The 18,918-nt window shown below is 41.9% G+C and overlaps 2 protein-coding genes across 6 annotated transcripts in view; one reads left to right on the top strand and one right to left on the bottom strand.

Moving 5' to 3' along the window:
- The window catches only part of REPS1 (RALBP1 associated Eps domain containing 1), a 138,583-nt gene extending 137,016 nt beyond the window's left edge, over positions 1-1,567 (top strand). For all 4 annotated transcript variants that reach the window (XM_075862428.1, XM_075862429.1, XM_075862426.1 and 1 more), the window contains one exon: positions 430-1,567. In XM_075862428.1, the coding sequence (XP_075718543.1) occupies positions 430-498 (69 nt within the window). In that variant the 3' untranslated portion in view covers positions 499-1,567. The remainder of the gene's footprint in view (positions 1-429) is intronic.
- Positions 1,568-2,994: 1,427 nt separating this feature from the next.
- ECT2L (epithelial cell transforming 2 like) overlaps positions 2,995-18,918 on the bottom strand; it is a 75,549-nt gene continuing 59,625 nt past the window's right edge. For both annotated transcript variants that reach the window (XM_075864286.1, XM_075864287.1), the window contains exons 21-22: positions 6,587-6,759; positions 2,995-3,423 (exon numbers count right to left, since the gene is read on the bottom strand). In XM_075864286.1, the coding sequence (XP_075720401.1) occupies positions 3,293-3,423; positions 6,587-6,759 (304 nt within the window). In that variant the 3' untranslated portion in view covers positions 2,995-3,292. The remainder of the gene's footprint in view (positions 3,424-6,586; positions 6,760-18,918) is intronic.

The following is an 18,918-nucleotide window of genomic DNA, read 5'->3' as shown; positions in this document are numbered from 1 at the left end:
TCATTAGGCCCCCAGGCAGCCATAGCAACCATGGCCACCCCCCTGCAATTGCGTTGAGGGGGTCGCCCTCTTTCTAACTATTTAAATGCTGCGGTCGCTACTGACCGCAGCATTTAATGAGTTAAACGAGTGGGATTGAGTGCTATGCCGCTAGTTACTCTGAAGTGTCGGCTGTAACAAACAGCCGGCATCGTATGGAGCGGGTTCACTCCGTGAGCCCGCTCCATACTTCCCCCTACCCGACTTTGGCGTATGGATACGTCAAATGTCGGGAAGGGGTTAAACCTGCATTCAGCAGCCGTGATCTTTTGTTTCACTTAAATAACTTGCATATATCCTCATCTGAGAAATGAAGGCGTCTAAACATGTACAATCTAATGTGTATATTGGCAAGTCCAATAACTACCAGTTCTGTTTGATTTGTTTCAGGACGTTCTTGAAGAAAGGATATCTCTGGAAGTTCAACTGGAACAACTGCGGCCATTTTCTCACCTTTAAATAAGCGATCACTATCTATGATAACAGGCCTGCTCTATCATCAACCCAGATTCCGAGCTCATTGCGATGATGCCGCTCTATTCTCCTGCCATATTCAGATGTCCTTGTCCTTGCACTTTCAAAGAAATTCACAGATTTTTACATCACCGACCTCCCACATTTCCTTTCAGCTTGCACATAAATACCTACCTAACTATTCAAGTAGACACTCTAATTTTGGGGGAGAAGCAGCATGGTGTGTATTACATAGCGGCCAGGCAAATGCCAAGTATATTCCTGGTTGCTATACTTTACAAAGTACATACGATTGCTCCACCTCGTCACATCCGCCTGGGAATATATTCCGTTTTTATGATAAAGTACTATGAATTGTAATCATGTGAGGGAGTCTAAGAAGACTAGAGACTGTTACAGCCAATGTGATGGTCGTGTGTTTGGTACTTAATCATGAACTGCTACAAACATTAATTGACCATCCATTGGTAAAATACAGAGTACAAGAGGGTTGATTCAGTAGTATTTGGAAATTGACTAATTCCTTACCCAATCACGGTGTAACCTACTAAACAATACAAAGGTCATTCAACAATCACATCAAATCACGTGCATTAATATAGCATCTGTCTTCACGCTCCCTTTCTGGATTTGCACGTCTTTAATGTCCCTTGGATAGGATGCGTTTTACTTGTATCCTGCACTGCCCTTGTTGAGTCTGACAATTCAGTTCTTTCCAGGGCAGTAGATTTCTGGGTTCTCTTCCATCTTGCCTGAAGGCCTTACTACTTTGAACTATAGACAGGCTTTACTAATCACAACCATCTCCCGGAGTGCTTCTTGCTCTTCAGGTTGATGTACTGTAATAGGGTTTTGTTCTATATTGTATGATAAACACCTTTTGATCTCATATGTAAATTTGAATTGTAAGCTGACTAACAGCAATTATTGTATTTAATAGCTTATTCTGGCTGTGGGATCATAGATGTTAAAGTGCATGGATGTATCTCGGCAGAATCAGAAATAGCAAATGTGTGATTTTTACACCAATAAAACAGCACAATATTTTAACCATTCTGATTCTTTTTCCCTTTTTGTTTTACAGTGTTTCAAAATGTAAATATTGTCATATGGGCACACAAGCCAATTGATTTACCTTTTGGTTTTCATTTAAATCGGGTTTGTTCGCATCACGTTTTTCACTTACGTCGAAGGCATACGTCGGGGGGAGTCCCGACGTATACCTCCAAAAGAAGGTACCGATGTATCCCACTGTATAGGCATACAGCGGGATATGTTGCCCCCGAAATTCCCGGGCACAACGCTGCATTGAGCCCGGGGACGCACCTGATGTCGCTGTCAATATATGGACAGTGATTTCAGGGGCTGTCCACTATGGAGTCCCTGGCCAGAGTATCGCAAGTACTCTGGCCGGGGACTCCTGTCTTGGGAAAGCCCTTGACGTCACTGTACATATATGCACGTTAGGTGACTGGACTGTTCCACTCCCGGGATGGCACGCGTCAGCCTTACTCAAACCTCCGCCATACTTGGCTCCATGAGCTGCCCTCCTGCTCCTAAATGTGAGTTAGGGTGGATGGAGCCGCGGCGGTCAGTAAGGTTGGTGCATGCTGTCACGGGAGTGAACCAGTCTGACCTCACGTCGGTGACGTGAGGTCAGCTGACCAGACGTCTGGACTGTGGTGGCCTGGGAGTGGACCAGTCTGGTCACCAGACCTCGCTTTACTGATGTGAGGTCAGGTGACCACACTGGTCCACTCTCAGGCTGGCACGCACTGACCTCACTCAGACCGCTGCCATACTTGGCGCAGTCTGCCCTACTCACTCACATTTAGGAGCAGGAAGAGGGCGTACGAAGCCAAGTAGTGAGTGACGCGGCATCAGCATCGTGGTTTGAGTGAGGTCAAGCCAGACCAAATAATCTTGCGGGCCATACGTTCCCCCGTCCCTGATTTTAAAGGCTATAGAAAACTTTGACATGTAAAAAATATAGTTGCACTAAGTTTCAGGCTGCAATCTGTATTCCTTTATTCAATTTCAGACCCCCTGATATTCTGTTTGCAAGCTGCCCTAGTTTCAGATTTCTCTTCTGTGGATGTGTTCCTCACAGTAATACATGCTGCATGTGCGTTCTGGAAGTCCAGTCATTGGTCATAAATGTCAGATTGCAGGGGGGCCCAAAGCCCCTGTTCTTGCAATCGGTACACACAACTGTTTTCAATCCAGAACTGTGTTCTAGTTGTGGTCTTCCTCTCCCCAGCAGCTTGGTTGAGAAATACTGGTGATGCCACACAAGGGTGTGGAGATGTGGTGGCACCAACTGGCCACGTCATTTGACTAACAGCAGCCCAAATATGTTCAGAACCTGAAAGTCTTCCTAATGATTGATTTCAATGGGGAAACTGCATTTACTTCCAATAAATAGTTGCAATTATTGCTGTTAAAAGGTGGTGCAAACACTTCAGCCTTTCACGCTCCATGTTGAGAAAGCTTAGCCCACTCGTCTCCTTTATTTCGGGCACATGTATGAACTGCTCATTTCAGGTATGACTACCACATCTCGCGATATCAATTTAGGTTTTTGTAGCTTGCAGAATAATCCAATTGTACTTTAGCTTGACATGACATTCTCCGTTAAAAATTTTCTAAGTATTTTTATAAAATAACGAATTTATAGCACGATTATTGAACCAGCCGTGTGAATAATGGTTATCTGTGATGATCAGAATGAAATGTCCAGAATATGCTAATTTACACACAAAATATAGTCCTGGTGGATTTATCGCTGCTTGATGCTGGCATGGATAGCACTTTGACAGACAGAAATCCAGGTGAACTTCTCCTCTTCCGTGACTGTAGAACAGATCCACTTACGCTTTGGCCCTTGGAGACTAAACACGTTCTTCACATCTGTAGGAGAAGGATTTCTTTTAAATGGACCTCTAAACCATTGTAGTTGTTTACATAACTGTATCTGAGGCATGCCCCCTCCCCCAATCATCCCTTTCAAAGTACTAATAGATGCGAGTCAAGTGGGATTTACTACATTTATTTCTTTTATTTTTCTTAATTCCCATTGTGCTCTTGGAAGAAAAGAAAAATTACACAAGAAAACAAGCTTTTATAGGATACTAACCTGAAAGGCTAATGCCATCTTTTAAGGTATTATCAAAGGTAGGTAAACTTTATAAAATATTCTATATTCAGTTTGTGACTACTGCTAAGAGATGGGTATGCTTTATTAAAGGGGTTGTCCGAGATACCATCATATTTTCAAAAACTCCTTGAATGCATGTAATTTATAAATGTAAAGACATGTGTAATATACTTACATTTTCCAAAGTGGCCCCGTTTCCAGATCCTGCCGTGGGGAACTTGACTGGTGATGTCACGCTCTGCTCCGGCTCTGCCGCTTTGTTGATCTTGAATTCTTTGCCGGGTAGACGACACGTCACTTGTCACGTGGTGTATATCGGCTTGATCTGTTGTAACGCGCATGCGCGGCCCCTGCTGTTATCTCGAGAACAGCAGGAACCGCAAGAACAGCAGTGACAGCGCATGCGCGTTACGGGCTGTGAAGCAGAACAAGCCGATACACACCACGTGACAAGTGACGTGTAGTATACCCGGAAAAGAATTCAAGATCAACAAAGCGGCAGAGCCAGTGCAGAGTGATGTCCCCCGTCAAGTACCCCACGGCAGGATCTGGAAACTGGGCCACTTTAGAAAATGTAAGTATATTACACATGTATTTACATTTATAAATTACATGCATTCAAGGGGTTTTTGAAAATATGATGGTATCTCGGACAACACCTTTAAGTAGAATGAAATCGGGATGTTAGTAGTATATTTTGCCTTCTCCAGTCTCTTACATCTTTAAAGGAAACCGGTCACCAGGATTTCACCTATTAAACCAGCAATACCTGGTGGAAGTGGGTTAAAAATCATTTTTATGTAACCTATAATTATGTTCTAAATCAGCTCTGTACCTTTAGGATTCCGTTCTTTTGTGTTCCCACGCTGTATGGTAATGAGCATAAGAGTCATATCTTCATTCCTCAAGCCTTTCCGCGTTAATCCCCACCTCCTTACTTTTCATTGACCGCTCTCCCCTCCCCCAGCACACATGAAATACTGCGCTTGCGCATTGATGCTCTGGTGCGTGCACACAATGAGACTCCATAGCGGCACATGCGCAGTAACTAGATTTGAGGCCCGGATGCAGCAGGTAGTCAGACCATACACGACGGGCGCATGTGCGCTATCTCAGATGAGATTTTTGCATTCAGGATGGGACAGATTTGGTGGTAGGCGGACATAAGAAAAGGAACGAACGAGACTGTTGGATTATAACCATAAAAGGAGCAAAATGTTTGCAGACCATTATTTACGGTCCGAGGAGGAGTTTAGGAGAAGGGATAATGCCAATGAACTTTTCACAGCAGCAGGCCGGTGAGGAGAGTTCAATAGGTGGAATGCTGGTGACAGGTTCCCTTTAACCCCTTAACGACGAGCGACTGATATATCTGCCACAAGCAGGTTAGTTCCTGCATAGCGATATATCCGTCGCTCTGATCTCCCGGGTACTGCCAGTGTACCCACGAGATCGGCGGCAGGAGCACGGCTGTTCTACACAGCCTGGCTACTGCCCGACTCAAAGCACTCGCCGATTCCGGCAGTTTAACCCATTAGATGCCGCTGTCAACAGGGACCGCGGCATTTAATGTGTTTGCCAGAGGGAGGGAGCGCCCTCTGTCACCCCATCGGCAGCTCCGAAACAATATTGCGGGGTGCCGATTGGTTTCCATGGCACCTGGGGGCCTTACAAACTCCCCCAGATCTACCTTCACCATCTGCCTATTAGATTGCCTGTCCGTTTTACACTGACAGGCAATAATGCTTTGGTATACCAAAGTATTGCAAAGCGTGTTATCTGTGATCAGAAGATCGCAAAGTGGAATCCCCTAGTGGGACAAAAAAAAAGGAAAATAGTTTATGGGGAAAAAAAACAAACAAAACATATACGATATCGCCGCAATCGTAACAACTCAAGCAATGAAGTTAACAAATCAATTTTTTCTCACATTCCCCCCATATAAAATAAATGTTAATCAATAAGTCCCATGTACCCCAAAATACTACCAATGAACACTGCACCTTGCCCCGCAAAAAATAAGCCCACATATGGCTACATTGACTGAAAAATAAAAAAGTTATGGAATGCGGCGATGCAAATAAAATGTAGGAAAACAAAAAACCTTTACATATTTGGTATCCCCGTAATCGTGCCGACCCATAGAATAAAGGTAACATGTTATTTACGCCGCATAGTGAACTACGTAATTTTATAAACTTGAAAATCAATGCTGGAATAGATGTTTATTTTCAACTCTTTCCCAAAATAAAGTTAATAAAACGTAATCAATATATTATATGCACTCAAAAATGGTACAATTGAAAAATACAACTTGTACTTCAAAAAACAAGACCTTATGCGGCTATGTCGACGGAATAATAAAAAAAAAGTTACGACTCTTAGGGTATGTGCACACACACTAATTACGTCCGTAATTGACGGACGTATTTCGGCCGGAAGTCCCGGACCGAACACACTGCAGGGAGCCGGGCTCCTAGCATCATAGTTATGTACGATGCTAGGAGTCCCTGCCTCTCTGCAGGACAACTGTCCCGTACTGTAATCATGTTTTCAGTATGGGACAGTAGTTCCACGGAGTAGCAGGGACTCCTAGCATCGTACATAACTATGATGCTAGGAGCCCGGCTCCCTGCACTGAGTTCGGTCCGGTACTTGCGTCCGAATTACGTCCGTCAATTACGGACGTAATTAGTGTGTGTGCACATACCCTTAGAATGCGACCGTGAAACAACAAAAAAAATGAATCCTTGGTCATTAAAACGTAAAAAGGTCTGGTCATTAAGGGGTTAAGCTTTTTAACAACATTTATGAAATATACCTGGTTTAATTTGTAACTATTTTGGTTGTAGTTGTTTAAATTCACTTACACCTAGACAAGGAACAGAATGAGGAGACCGATGCATTCCAACTTACATTTTGTATCTGGAATATCATCCACAAGTAATCTTGCTAGAGATACTGAAGCCATAAACTGGTAGGACGTCTTTGATGTACCTTTGAAAGGTATATAGGAAATGTGTCTGCTTGAAATCACCAATGCATCATTGAAGAGATAGAGACTCAGGTCACTGATTTGCTCATAGATCCTGTGTAAACACGGAAAATGACGTCATCACAACCCAACATCTTCTATAATCCTTAAATGGCTTGCTTTACCTCTATGGGAGGAAGGATATGTGTGTGGGTGGGGGGTCCCCCAGGATAAGCACCATTTCTGGCAGTAAGGAATATTGTCCTCTCTCTCCTTCCCCTGGTGCCTAAATCTGGAGTAGTCTGTAAACCTCCACGCCTGGGTACAGAATACCCTTTTCCTCCATTATACTTACATGGATTTGAATCCTATCCTTAGTCCTATTTATGGATCGCTTTATGAGTCTTAACAAGCATGAAGTTCTTGTTTATATTGCATATAAACTGCTGCTAGGTCCTTTTTATGGAGTGTTTGCCAGTTTTCGGGACGTGCCAAATTTCACAATTATTTTGCAATTTTTCTCCTCACTCAGGAGACTTCGGTCTTTAGGCCAAATGTATTAACTATAAGGGTATGTGCACATGGCTTGTTTTCTGCCGAAAAATAGGAAGCAGAACGCCTCCAAACATCTGCCCATTGATTTCAATGGGGAAAAACGGCGTTCTGTTCCGACGGCCCGTTTTTTTACTCGGCCGTGAAAAAGAAGTGCATGTCACATCTTGAGACTTTTTTGGAGCAGTGTTTCTTTGACTCTATAGAAAAACAGCTCCAAAAACAACCGTAAAAAAACGCGAGGGGCTTAAACGTCTGAAAATCAGGAGCTGTTTTCCCTTGAAAGCGTGTGAACATACCTAGTAAAGTAAGGAGAAAAGGTGCAAATCTACTCAGCTGGCATATAAAAAATATATATATTTTGCGTTCGTTCAAATTGCACCAAGTTTATTAAGAGGTGTCTGCACTTTGACATTTTTCGTCAGTCTTCGTAAATGTCGGCATTACAGACTGGATGAAGGGAATCCAGTTACTGTTGACCGATATTGTACAGGTTATGTTTGTTTTGATAGATTATAAATTTTTATTAAGTACATTTCCAAATGATTTTTTTTGTTACTATGATGGAGTGAACAATATGAGCGAACGAGTACTTTAAGGTACAAGAGAATTCAAATATAATAAACAAATACAGTATATTAAACCAGTAATAAAGTGCTTCAGGAATATTACATTTCCAAGATTTGAAAAATCGAAACACTATCTTAAGTTTTAGCACTTAGCTCTGCTTTAAATTTCCCAAACTGCGATCAAGCTTTCATTGTCACTTGTAATTCAATGTGTGTGTTCCAAATGGCCCAACAAATGGTCAGTCTATTATGAGACTCAGTGGCTCTAGTGAAAACTGCAAGATTTCCGAATTATTCTTTAAATATAGTTAGTAACATGGAAAATTAAATATCACCAAAAATGTTTAAGATGAAAACGTTAATTTAAAGTGCAGCTAAACGTTTGGCAAACTTCTGACATGTCATAGTGACATGTCAGAAGTTTGGATTGGTGGGGGTCCGAGCACTGTGTGAGCGCTCAACCGCTTTGTGTCTGTTCGACTTTTTCCAGAAATAAATGTATCGGTGTACGGACTCAATAGAAAGTCTATGAGCCCGTACTCCGATACATCGGGTTTCCGGAAAAAGCCGAACAGACACGAAGCAGCTGAGCGTTCACACGAGCGCTTCAGCTGCTTCGTTCTAGCGATTGGAGGGGTTCTCAGTGCTCAGACCCCCACCAATCCAAACTTCTGACATGTCACTATGACACGTCAGAAGTTTGCTAAACGTTTAGCTGCACTTTAAACAATCGGTCATTTTCTGATATTACATTCTCTTTAATCCCTTAACGACCGCCCACAGGCAGTGCACGTCCTTAGTCTACAGCGACGTCTTTTGGCGCCGCTGTAGAAGAGGCTGATGAGCGCTCACCCTCTAAGCAGGAACTGTAACTTACAGGCTCCTGATCTTAGAGAGGCCTGCTGAATATAGATAGCTGGGGTCAGAATACATTCGGACCCCAGCTGTTTAACCCTTTGATCGCCACAGTCCGTGACTGCGGCAAGATCAAAGGGAACTCCCCACTTTGATCTAGTAATCAGAAATCTGGTGACGTGATCAAAGACCAGGGAATCCCTCTGCAGTCAGCCGCGGGGACCTACGGCTGTCTGTTCAGTATGCCTGCTGTTCGGGCACACTATGTGCTGCCCCAACAGCAGTTTGTCATAGTGACACAGTATAATGTATTAGCATACAGGAGTATGCTAATACTCTACAAGTAAAAAATAAAGTTATCCCTTAATGGGATTAAAAGAAAAAATGAAAAAGAAAAAGTCATTATTTTGCATAAAATATATTTTAATGCCCCTTGTGAAGGATGGTTTATTTGCTTATATTCTCTGTATGAAATTACATTGTGAATTATCAAGCAGGATGCCGAATTACTAAGATATGTATTATGTGAAAGTGATTTTAATAATGTTTAAATGATTTCGTTTTGTGCAGCAGCCATCTTGTCTGGAGTTCCCATCTTGGTTCTTTTGTAGTGAATAGGAAAGTTATTGTTCCTTTAATACAAGTAATGTTGATTAATTATGTTTTATCTTTGACCTTGGTTCCCATGCGAAGTTTGTAGAGAAAGAACAGGGAGTGAGAAGGGAGGGCCAAAATATGTGTTTGAAGAGAGTCTCCCCCATCTCCACGAGAATATTCTGTCCAAAAGAGATAAGGCCACCTGCAAACCTAATGTGTGAACAATTATAATGATGTATCTGGGATGTATTTTATTGTATGCATTTTACTGAATAACAAATATTGTCACATTGTCTCTGATTGGTTAGGCCGGGTTCACACGACCACATTAACGTCCGTAATGGACGGACGTATTTCGGCCGGAAGTCCCAGACCGAACTCAGTGCAGGGAGCCGGGCTCCTAGCATCATAGTTATGTACGACGCTAGGAGTCCCTGCCTCTCCGTGGAACTACTGTCCTGTACTGAAAACATGATTACAGTACGGGACAGTTGTCCTGCAGAGAGGCAGGGACTCCTAGCATCGTACATAACTATGATGCTAGGAGCCCGGCTCCCTGCAGTGGGTTCGGTCCGGTACTTCCGGCCGAAATACGTCCGTCCATTACGGACGTTAATGTGGTCGTGTGAACCCAGCCTTAACCTCAAGCCTACACCACTTCTGAATTTCAGTCTAAGGGTATGTTCACACGGCCAAATTTCAGACGTATACGAGGCGTATTATGCCTCGTTTTACGTCTGAAAATATGGCTACAATACGTCGGCAAACATCTGCCCATTCATTTGAATGGGTTTGCCGACGTACTGTGCAGACGACCTGTTATTTACGACCCGTAAATTTACTGCCTCGGCAAAGAAGTGCAGGGCACTTCTTTGCCACGTAATTTGAGCCGTTCTTCATTGAATACAATGAAGCACGGCTCAAGGTTTACGAGCGTCTCAGACGCCTTGTAAATTACGAGGAGGAGCTTTTACGTGTGAAACGAGGCAGCTGTTAACAGTCTGTCTTTTCACACGTAACTGCCTCTCAGCGTATGAACATACCCTAACAGTTTGAGCTTGGAAATAAATCCTTCAGAGGAGTATTTTGAACATATCAGCAGCGTCTGTGTGTTTTCTTCTCCTCTCTCGATATATATCGGTGAAATATCCTAATTAGGATACTGAATAATGGGGCCCGGCCTGAGAGTCTGTTTGGACTCGTATAAATTTCAGTCTAATATATTTTGAGCCATTGATTTCCACAACAGTAATGGTGCCGATAAAACCTGGGAGATTGCACGTCTGATAAGCTGTCACTGGAGAGGTCTGGCTTTGCATCTGTGAATTACAAAAAACCGCGGTAGGTAAGGAGCTTATTCTTAGGGTATGGTCACACGAGGGCGTCCGTTACGGCTGAAATTACGGGGATGTTTCAGCCTGAAAACATCCCCGTAATTTCAGCCGTACCGGCATGTGCAGGCGCTTGAACGCCGCGTCAATTACGGCCGTAATTAGCGCTGCTATTCATTGGAGTCAATGAATAACGGCTCTAATTACGGCCAAAGAAGTGACAGGTCACTTCTTTGACGCGGGCGTCTATTTACGCGCCGTTATTTGACAGCGGCGCGTAAATTTACGCCTCGTGTGAACAGACAAACGTCTGCCCATTGCTTTCAATGGGCAGATGTTTGTCAGCGCTATTGAGGCGCTATTTTCGGGCGTAATTCGGGGCAAAAACGCCCGATTTACGTCCGTAAATAGGCCGTGTGAACATACCCTTACACCATTCACACATGTATTGCGTATGCCTTGGAATCTAGCTGTCAGACATCACATCTTCTGGACGGGGCCTCCTTATTCAGCAGTGGGTTGAAAGATGGATCCAAAAAGGTATGTTGAAGCTTTTTGTGTGATGAAGGATTGCAGGTGTGTACGTGATCTTAAACTGTTGATATGAAAGACATGAGAGAATTTTTGGCAGCAATTACATTAACCAGAAAAAATTGTGAGAAGTGTAAGACCTCCGCCTTTGGAATGCAGTGATGTAGTGCATGGCGGAGAGAAGTCGTAACTCACATGTGAAGTATTTGAAATGAAAAGATTGTAGTCTGGGCTGTGAGGAAAAAAAAAAAACTTGTGCTTGCTGCTCTCTTGTAGTGTGCGATTTATTATTTAGTTGTGTAAAATTGTTGAGGATTAATAGTTGTTCTGTTACCCGTTTGTCTGGGATTATAGTTGGGAGGTATTGACTGTTTGTAGATGAGAGAAAAGTTGAATAGTTGTGAGTAATATCCTGTAGTACCACAGGGGCTTCAATCGTTAAGTCCTGATAATGGAGAATCCAGTGCAACAGGGAAAACTTTGAATACTGTATTAGAAATCATTTATATTTTCCTAACTTATTGCCAGACAGTGATATTGTGTGTAAGGGTCCATAAACCAGTTGTATGCATTGCCAGACTGGCATAAGGTGGGAATCAGTACAGACTGATTTCTAGCACATGTGATAATCCGGCATATACACTTTGATGTAAAATAACATCCAAGTAATTAAGTCTGTAGTAGTATAACATCAGACCGCTGGATTGAATACCGTTGTAATATAACATCCTGTATTCAATGAATGACCCTGACACTTATCCCAGGTGCCACCTGTGTCGTAGTAGTAATTACAGTGAAGGACATTGGTATTTGCTCAGACCCAGAGCCCCTAAAGAAATCATCACCAACATACATAAAAGCCCCCTAAACTACAACCTACAGAGTGAACGGCTGAGCGGGGAGGATAACATATATGTTACCAAATATCATTTGCATGTGAAACCATTGCAAAGTGCTAGAGGAAAGAGTTTGGGATATATGCTACATCACAGGCTGTATGAACCGAAAGACACACCCCGGCAGCAAGTGTTCTGCATAAATGAATGTGACCAACTCCTGCTTGAATCAATGGAGGTTCATGAATGTCGATTGTGTTGAAGAATTTGCTTTTGTAATTGTTGATTGGCAGCATTTTGTCTGTTCTTGATGTTCAATACAGTGAGGGATCAGAGGATCCTACTGCTAGAATGTCTGGAGGAACGACTTTTGATATCATATTGGTAAGACAGTCTAGGAGATAGACTGGTCTGAGATCTGTCGGCAACCGTGGCCTGTTTGCCTGGAGGTGGTGGATTTACCGTAAATCACCCTACTGCTTTCCGACGATGGGGTCAGGAGGAAGTCGGACGAAAATGCTTTGGGGCACTGGTCCCGGCCATAGAATGAGCAAAAGGAGCTGGGGCTTTAATTGTAAAGTATGTGAAGGCAAAATAACACACTGTAAAAAAATTGTTGAAGAGGCTGGCAAGCTGTAAGGGCGGGTTCACACATGGCGGAATTTCACTTAAATTCCGCTGCGGACACTCCGCAGCGTTATTCCGCAGCGGAGCCGTTTCTCCATTGACTTTCACTTTAATTTAGCAGTGTTCGTTTACACGATGCGTACAATTCCGCTGCGGAGCATAGGCTGCGGAGCGGAATTTGGTGTCCGCAGCATGCTCTGTCTGTTGCGGAGCAGTGGCGGACTCATGGCGGAATTTCTCCATTGACTTCAATGGAGATTCAAAGTTCCGCAATGAAGTCCGCAGCTGTCATGCACATGTTATGTGTGCTGCGGATGCGTCTTGCTTTTTTAACTTGACATTTCTTCATTCTGGCTGGACCTATGTATTTCTAGGTCTACAGCCAGACTGAGGAAGTCAATGGGGCTCCCGTAATGACGGGAGCGTTGCTAGGAGACGTCAGTAAATAGTCACTGTCCAGGGTGCTGAAAGAGTTACGCGATCGGCAGTAACTGTTTCTGCACCCGGGACAGTGACTACCGATCTCAATATACATGTATCTGTAAAAAAAAATGAAGTTCGTACTTACCGAGAACTCCCTGTTTCTGTCTCCAGTCCGGCCTCCCAGGATGACGTTTCAGTGTAAGTGACGGCTGCAGCCAATCACAGGCCAAGCACAGGCTGCAGCGGTCACATGGACTGCCGCGTCATCCAGGGAGGTCGGGCTGGATGCCGAAGGAGGGACGCGTCATAAAGACAACGGGCGGTAAGTATGAATTTCTTTTACTATCACTAGGGAAAGTGCTGTCCCTTCTCTCTATCCTGCACTGATAGGGAGAAGGGAAGCACTTTTCCCGCAGTCCGCAGCAGCTAGTCCGCATCAATTTTCTGCACATTTTGTGCAGATCCGCAGCCGTAATCCGCAACCCGGATTAGGTGCGGCATTGATGCGGACAGTTGCGGAGGAATTCCGCCATGTGTGGTCATGCCCTAAGATGGATTTTTGCATGTGATAAATAGAATGGTTTGTGGATTGTTGAGAAAGGGACGGTGGATGGCCAGGACAAGGCATAAGTTCAAAGGACAAAGTAAGTGATTACAGGTGGTTACAAGTAAGTTGATGTGAGAAAGAACAATTTAAATACAGGTGTAAATTTTAATTGGAAGAGTGAAGAAAACTGAGCAGTCGGGTATATTGCAGTGACTAATGTGGGTCAGAACGGGGGGAGTGTAATGTGAACATGTGTGATGTGTGTAATGTAACATGTCTGAAGTTTGAAACTAGTGGCCACAATAAAGCAGATCTATATTCTATGTTTCCTATCTTTAACAGCAGTAATGTCTAAAATTTTTAGTGTTTTGTGTCTGGGGTTAAAATCAGTTCCACTTTTTAATGGAATGTTTCTCATCTTTGCGCACGCGCTGTCGTCTGTAACTACACCAAGTGAGAAAAATATTACAGCCGGCTGGATCTGTTTGTAAAAAGATAAAAGTTACGTTTCATATTTATGTGTTATAATGTGATAAGATTTAACCCCTTAATGACCGGGCATGTTTGTACCTTAATGACCAAGCCAGATTTGTCAAATCTGGTATGTCTGACTTTATCAGAGAATAACTCTGTGAAAGTTTTGAATATCCAAGTAATTCTGACATTGTTTTTTCGTCACATGTTGTACTTTATTTTAGTGGTAAAAGTAGACTGATACAATTTGCGGAAATTAATAGAAAAATGGAAGAAATTTTGTAAAAATTACCATTTTCCCCTATTTTTAACTGCAATATGTCACATATGTACACACATACTGTACAATTTTTTTAATTAAATATATATTTCTATCTCTTTACTCTATTTTGGCAGCACTTTTGAAAAAATAAAATAAATTTTCAGCAATTTAGAGGACTTACAAATTGAATAATAATTTTATAAATTTTGAAGTACATTTTGTTTTCCTGCACCAAGCCAGGTTTTCAGAGGCTCATAGGTCTCAGAGTGATGGAAACCCCCACAAATGACCCCATTTAGAAAACTAGACCCCTTAAGGTATTTACCTAGGGGTATAGTAAGTATTTTGACCCCACAGTTTTTTGCTAAATTTAATACATAGCAGGTGAAAAAAAAAAATTTCACTTTTTTTCATAAAAGTATCAGTTTGAAGACCAATTTCTTTGTAAAGCGACCATGAGAATGAAGAAACACACCACAAAATCTATCACCCTGTTTCTCCTGTTTTCAAAAATACCTACATTGTGGCCCTAATGCGTTGCCTGGACACACGGCAGGGCCCGAAAGGAAGGGAGCACCCGGAGACTTTCAGGACTCATATTTTGCTTGAAAATGTTTTAGGCCCCACTGTACATTTGGAGAGGCTTTGAGCTGCCAGAACGATAGAAACTCCCCATAAACGACCCCATTTCGAAAACTAGACCCCATAACGTAATTATTTAGGTGTATAGTAAGTATTTTGACACCACAGTTCTTTGCTAAATTTAATGCATATCAGGTGGAAAAAAAAATATATTTCACTTTTTTCATAAAAGTATTTGTTTGAAGACCGATTTCTTTGTAAAGCGAACATGAAAATGAAGAAACACACCCCAAAATCTATCACCCTCTTTCTCCTGTTTTCAAAAATACCCACATTGTGGCCCTAATGCGTTGTTTGGACACACGGCAGGGCCCCAAAGGAAGGGAGCACCCGGAGGCTTTCAGGACTCATATTTTGCTTGAAAATGTTTTAGGCCCCACTGTACATTTGGAGAAGCTTTGAGCTGCCAGAACGATAGAAACTCCCCATAAACGACCCCATTTCGAAAACTAGACCCCTTAAGGTATTTATCTAGGGGAATAGTTAGCATTTTGACCACACAGGTTTTTCGCTAAATATATTGGAATTAGGCTGTAAAAATTAAAATGTACTTTTTTTCTGAAACAACATAGAAATTTTTATTATTTACAAGGAATAACGAAGAAAATGCACCCCAACATTTGTAAAGCAATGTCTCCCGATTCCGACAATACCCCATATGTGGTAATAAACTGCTGTTTGGACCCACAGCAGGGCTCAGAAGGGAAGGAGCGCCATTTGGATTTATGATTTTGCTGGAATGGTTTTCGGTGCCATGTTGCATTTGCAATGCACTGGAGGGACCAAAACAGTGGAAACCCACCAAAAGTGACCCTATTTTTGAAAAACCTTCAAGGAATTTTTTTAGGGGTATAGTGAGCATTTACACCCCATGGGTCTTTTGCAGAGTTGATTAGAATTGGGGCGCGAAAATTAATTTCAAAATTTTTTCCACTAAAATGTTGCATTTTCTCATTTTCACAAGTGATAAAGGAGGAAAAAAACAACCATTTTTTATAAAGCAATTTCTTCCGAGTACGGAAATACCCCACATGTGGTCAAAAGTTCTCTCATTAGAAATGAATTAACCCTTTCAGGACTGATCCATTTTTTGCTTTCATATTTTAGATTTTTACTCCCCGCATTCCAAGAGCCATAACTTTTTTATTTTTCCATCAATAGAGTGGTGTGAGGGCTTATTTCTTGCAGGAGGAGCTGCAGGTTTTATTGGTACCATTTTTTGGTACATAAAAAGTGATTCAAAAGTTGTATTACATTTTTTTTTTTAGAGCGAAGGTGACAAAAAAAAAAAACAGCGATTTTGGTGGTTTCAATTATTAAATTTTTTTAAGGTGTGCACTGTGCAAATCAAATAATGGTATATTGTAATAGTTCGGACTTTTACGGACGTAGCGATACCAATTTTGTTCATTTTTTTACATTACTTTAGAAGAAAAATGCGAAAAGGTGTTTTGTTTTTTTAACTTTAAAAAAAATAATTCTCACTACTAATAACTATAATTCTTCTACACATTTTATTAATCAATCCCCTTAGGGGACTTGATCCAGCGATCATTGGATCACTGGTACAATACACTGCAATACTAATGTATTGCAGTATATTGTTATTCTTACAGGCTTCTGTAACAGAGCGATCACTGTACCTGTCCGTTAGTACCGAGGGGGCCTGCTGTAATACACAGCCGACACCCACAGCGTATGGAGCGGGCTCAGCACGTGAGCCGGCTCCATACATCAACCGCCGCACCATGACGGGCAATTAAGTCATAGTACGCAAAGGGGTTAATGCGCAGCGGATGGTTCAAAGTGAAAATTGCAATTTTCCACTGATACGCCATTTTAGTGCATAATATGTTGTGCCCAGTTTGTGCCACAGAAGACAAATACCTCATAAAATGTTAAGCGGGTTCTCTCGGGTATGGCGACGCGATATGTGTGGGTGCAAACTGCTGCTTGGGCACGCTGCAGACCTCAGAAGGGAGGGAGGGCCATTTTGCTTTTGGAGCGCAGATTTTGCTTGGTAGGTTTCTGTTTTGGCTTTCGCTGGTATTTCAGTTTAGAATGTGGGGGGCATATGTAAGCTGGGCGGAGAACATCAGGGTATAATAAGGGGGTATAATAATGCGGTAAATAAATAATATTTCATAGATATGTGGCCGGTGTCGCACTGATTAATGGCGCCCGATCTTATCCACTTTTGGACACTCTGCACATTTTGCATCGCCATATTCTGAAAGCCAGAACTTCTTTATTTTTTCACCACCGGAGCTATGTGAGGGCTTATTTGTTGCGGGACAATCTTTAGTTTTCATTGGTACCATTTTGGGGTACATGCGATTTTTTTTTGATCACTTTTTATTCAATTTTTTTGCAATCCTGAGCAAAAAACAGGAATTCTGACACCGTTTTTTAGGTTTCCTTTTTGCGGCGCTCACCATACGCTATAAATTACATTTTTACTTTATTCTGCGGGTTGGTACGATTACGGCGATACCATATGTATATAGGTTTGGTCCTTTTTTTTAGAGTTTGCACAATAAAATGACTTATTTATAAAAAAAAAAAATTCTGTGTCACCATATTCAGAGAGCCGTAATTTTTTAGTCAAAAAAGCTGTGTAAGGGCTTGTTTTTTGCGGGACGGATAGAAGTTTTTATTGGTACTATTTTTGGGTACATGCGACTTTTTGATCACTTTTTATTCTTTATTTAGGGAGCGGTGGTGACCAAAAAAATTGTGATTCTGTCGTAGTTTCTTATTGATTTTTTTTGGGGTGTTCATCGTGCGGGAAAAATAACATTATAGTTTTATAGTTGGGGTCGTTACGAACGCGGTGATACCAAATATGTGTACTTTTTTAAAATGTTCATTTTTTTTCTATAATAAAAGTCTTATTATAGGGAAAAAAAGCATTTAGTGTTTATAGAACTTATAACTTTTATTTTTAGACTTTTTTTGAAACATTTTTATTACTTTTTTTTACTTTTTTTACTTGTCCCACTAGGGGACACTTAGTCTTGCAGCTTTGATCGCTGCTAGAGTACATTACACTACACACGTAGTGTAATGTACTCTAACTGTCATTGTGACGTAACTGTCACACTGACAGGAAGCAGAGGACGAACGGCCGGAGGCTGTTCCTCCGAGGCTTCCATACATGGCAACCCGGAGGTCATTATCTGACCTCCGATTGCTGTGACAAGCATCGGCTGCCGATGTGCTTCAAACCATTTAAATGCGGCGACGGCAATCCGTCGCCGCACTTAAGGGGTTAACTGCCGAAAGCAGCGGCGATGGTCCGCTGTCCGGCGAGACTGATGTCTCAGCTGTCTAGGACAGCTGTCAGCGCACGTCTGTCACTCTGTGTTTACACAGAGTGACAGTTTGAAATGCGGACGAAAATGAACGTCATGGTGCGGGAACTAGCACCCGACCATGACGTTCATTTTCGTCCTTGGTCGTGAAAGGGTTAATGTTGGAATGTTTTGAAGCTGATTCAAATGAATTAAAATACAGATATTGTGAGACATGGGGTCTTGAAAATGTATGTGCCCCCACTGTTCCCTATTTTTATGTATAGTTTATTGGTTTGCAGTAATTAATATTGCCAGATATATTATTTTCTGTGTTATTGAATAACTAATTACAATTGTTTTGTATTTGTTTTCACACATGAGGCACGTGCTATGGTGTTGCCTAAATGTTATTTTTGAAAATGTGAGATGTTTTACAGGTAAATGGTTGCAAGTCATTTTAAAACATAAAATGTATTTTTGTCAGGAGAAAGTCTTTTTATTTTTTTTCCAGGCTGTTGTGTATTACAGGGGGTTAAACTAGTGCCCCCCCCCCCAGATAGAGTGCCCAACCTTATTATGTTGACATGTAGTTTTGAACCCTGCTACATTACTTTCGCAGAGTCCAAATAGGAGAGAATGGTGAAGGGACTGATCAGGTAGTTTTGTTTTGTGTTTTATTTTGTTTTGAATTAATGAATTTGGTTCTAGGAGATCTACAAAATGTGTATGAGA

The sequence above is a fragment of the Rhinoderma darwinii genome, chromosome 4 (assembly GCF_050947455.1).
Source record: "Rhinoderma darwinii isolate aRhiDar2 chromosome 4, aRhiDar2.hap1, whole genome shotgun sequence".
Taxonomy (NCBI): domain Eukaryota; kingdom Metazoa; phylum Chordata; class Amphibia; order Anura; family Rhinodermatidae; genus Rhinoderma; species Rhinoderma darwinii.
This window is presented reverse-complemented; position numbering and strand designations above follow the sequence as displayed.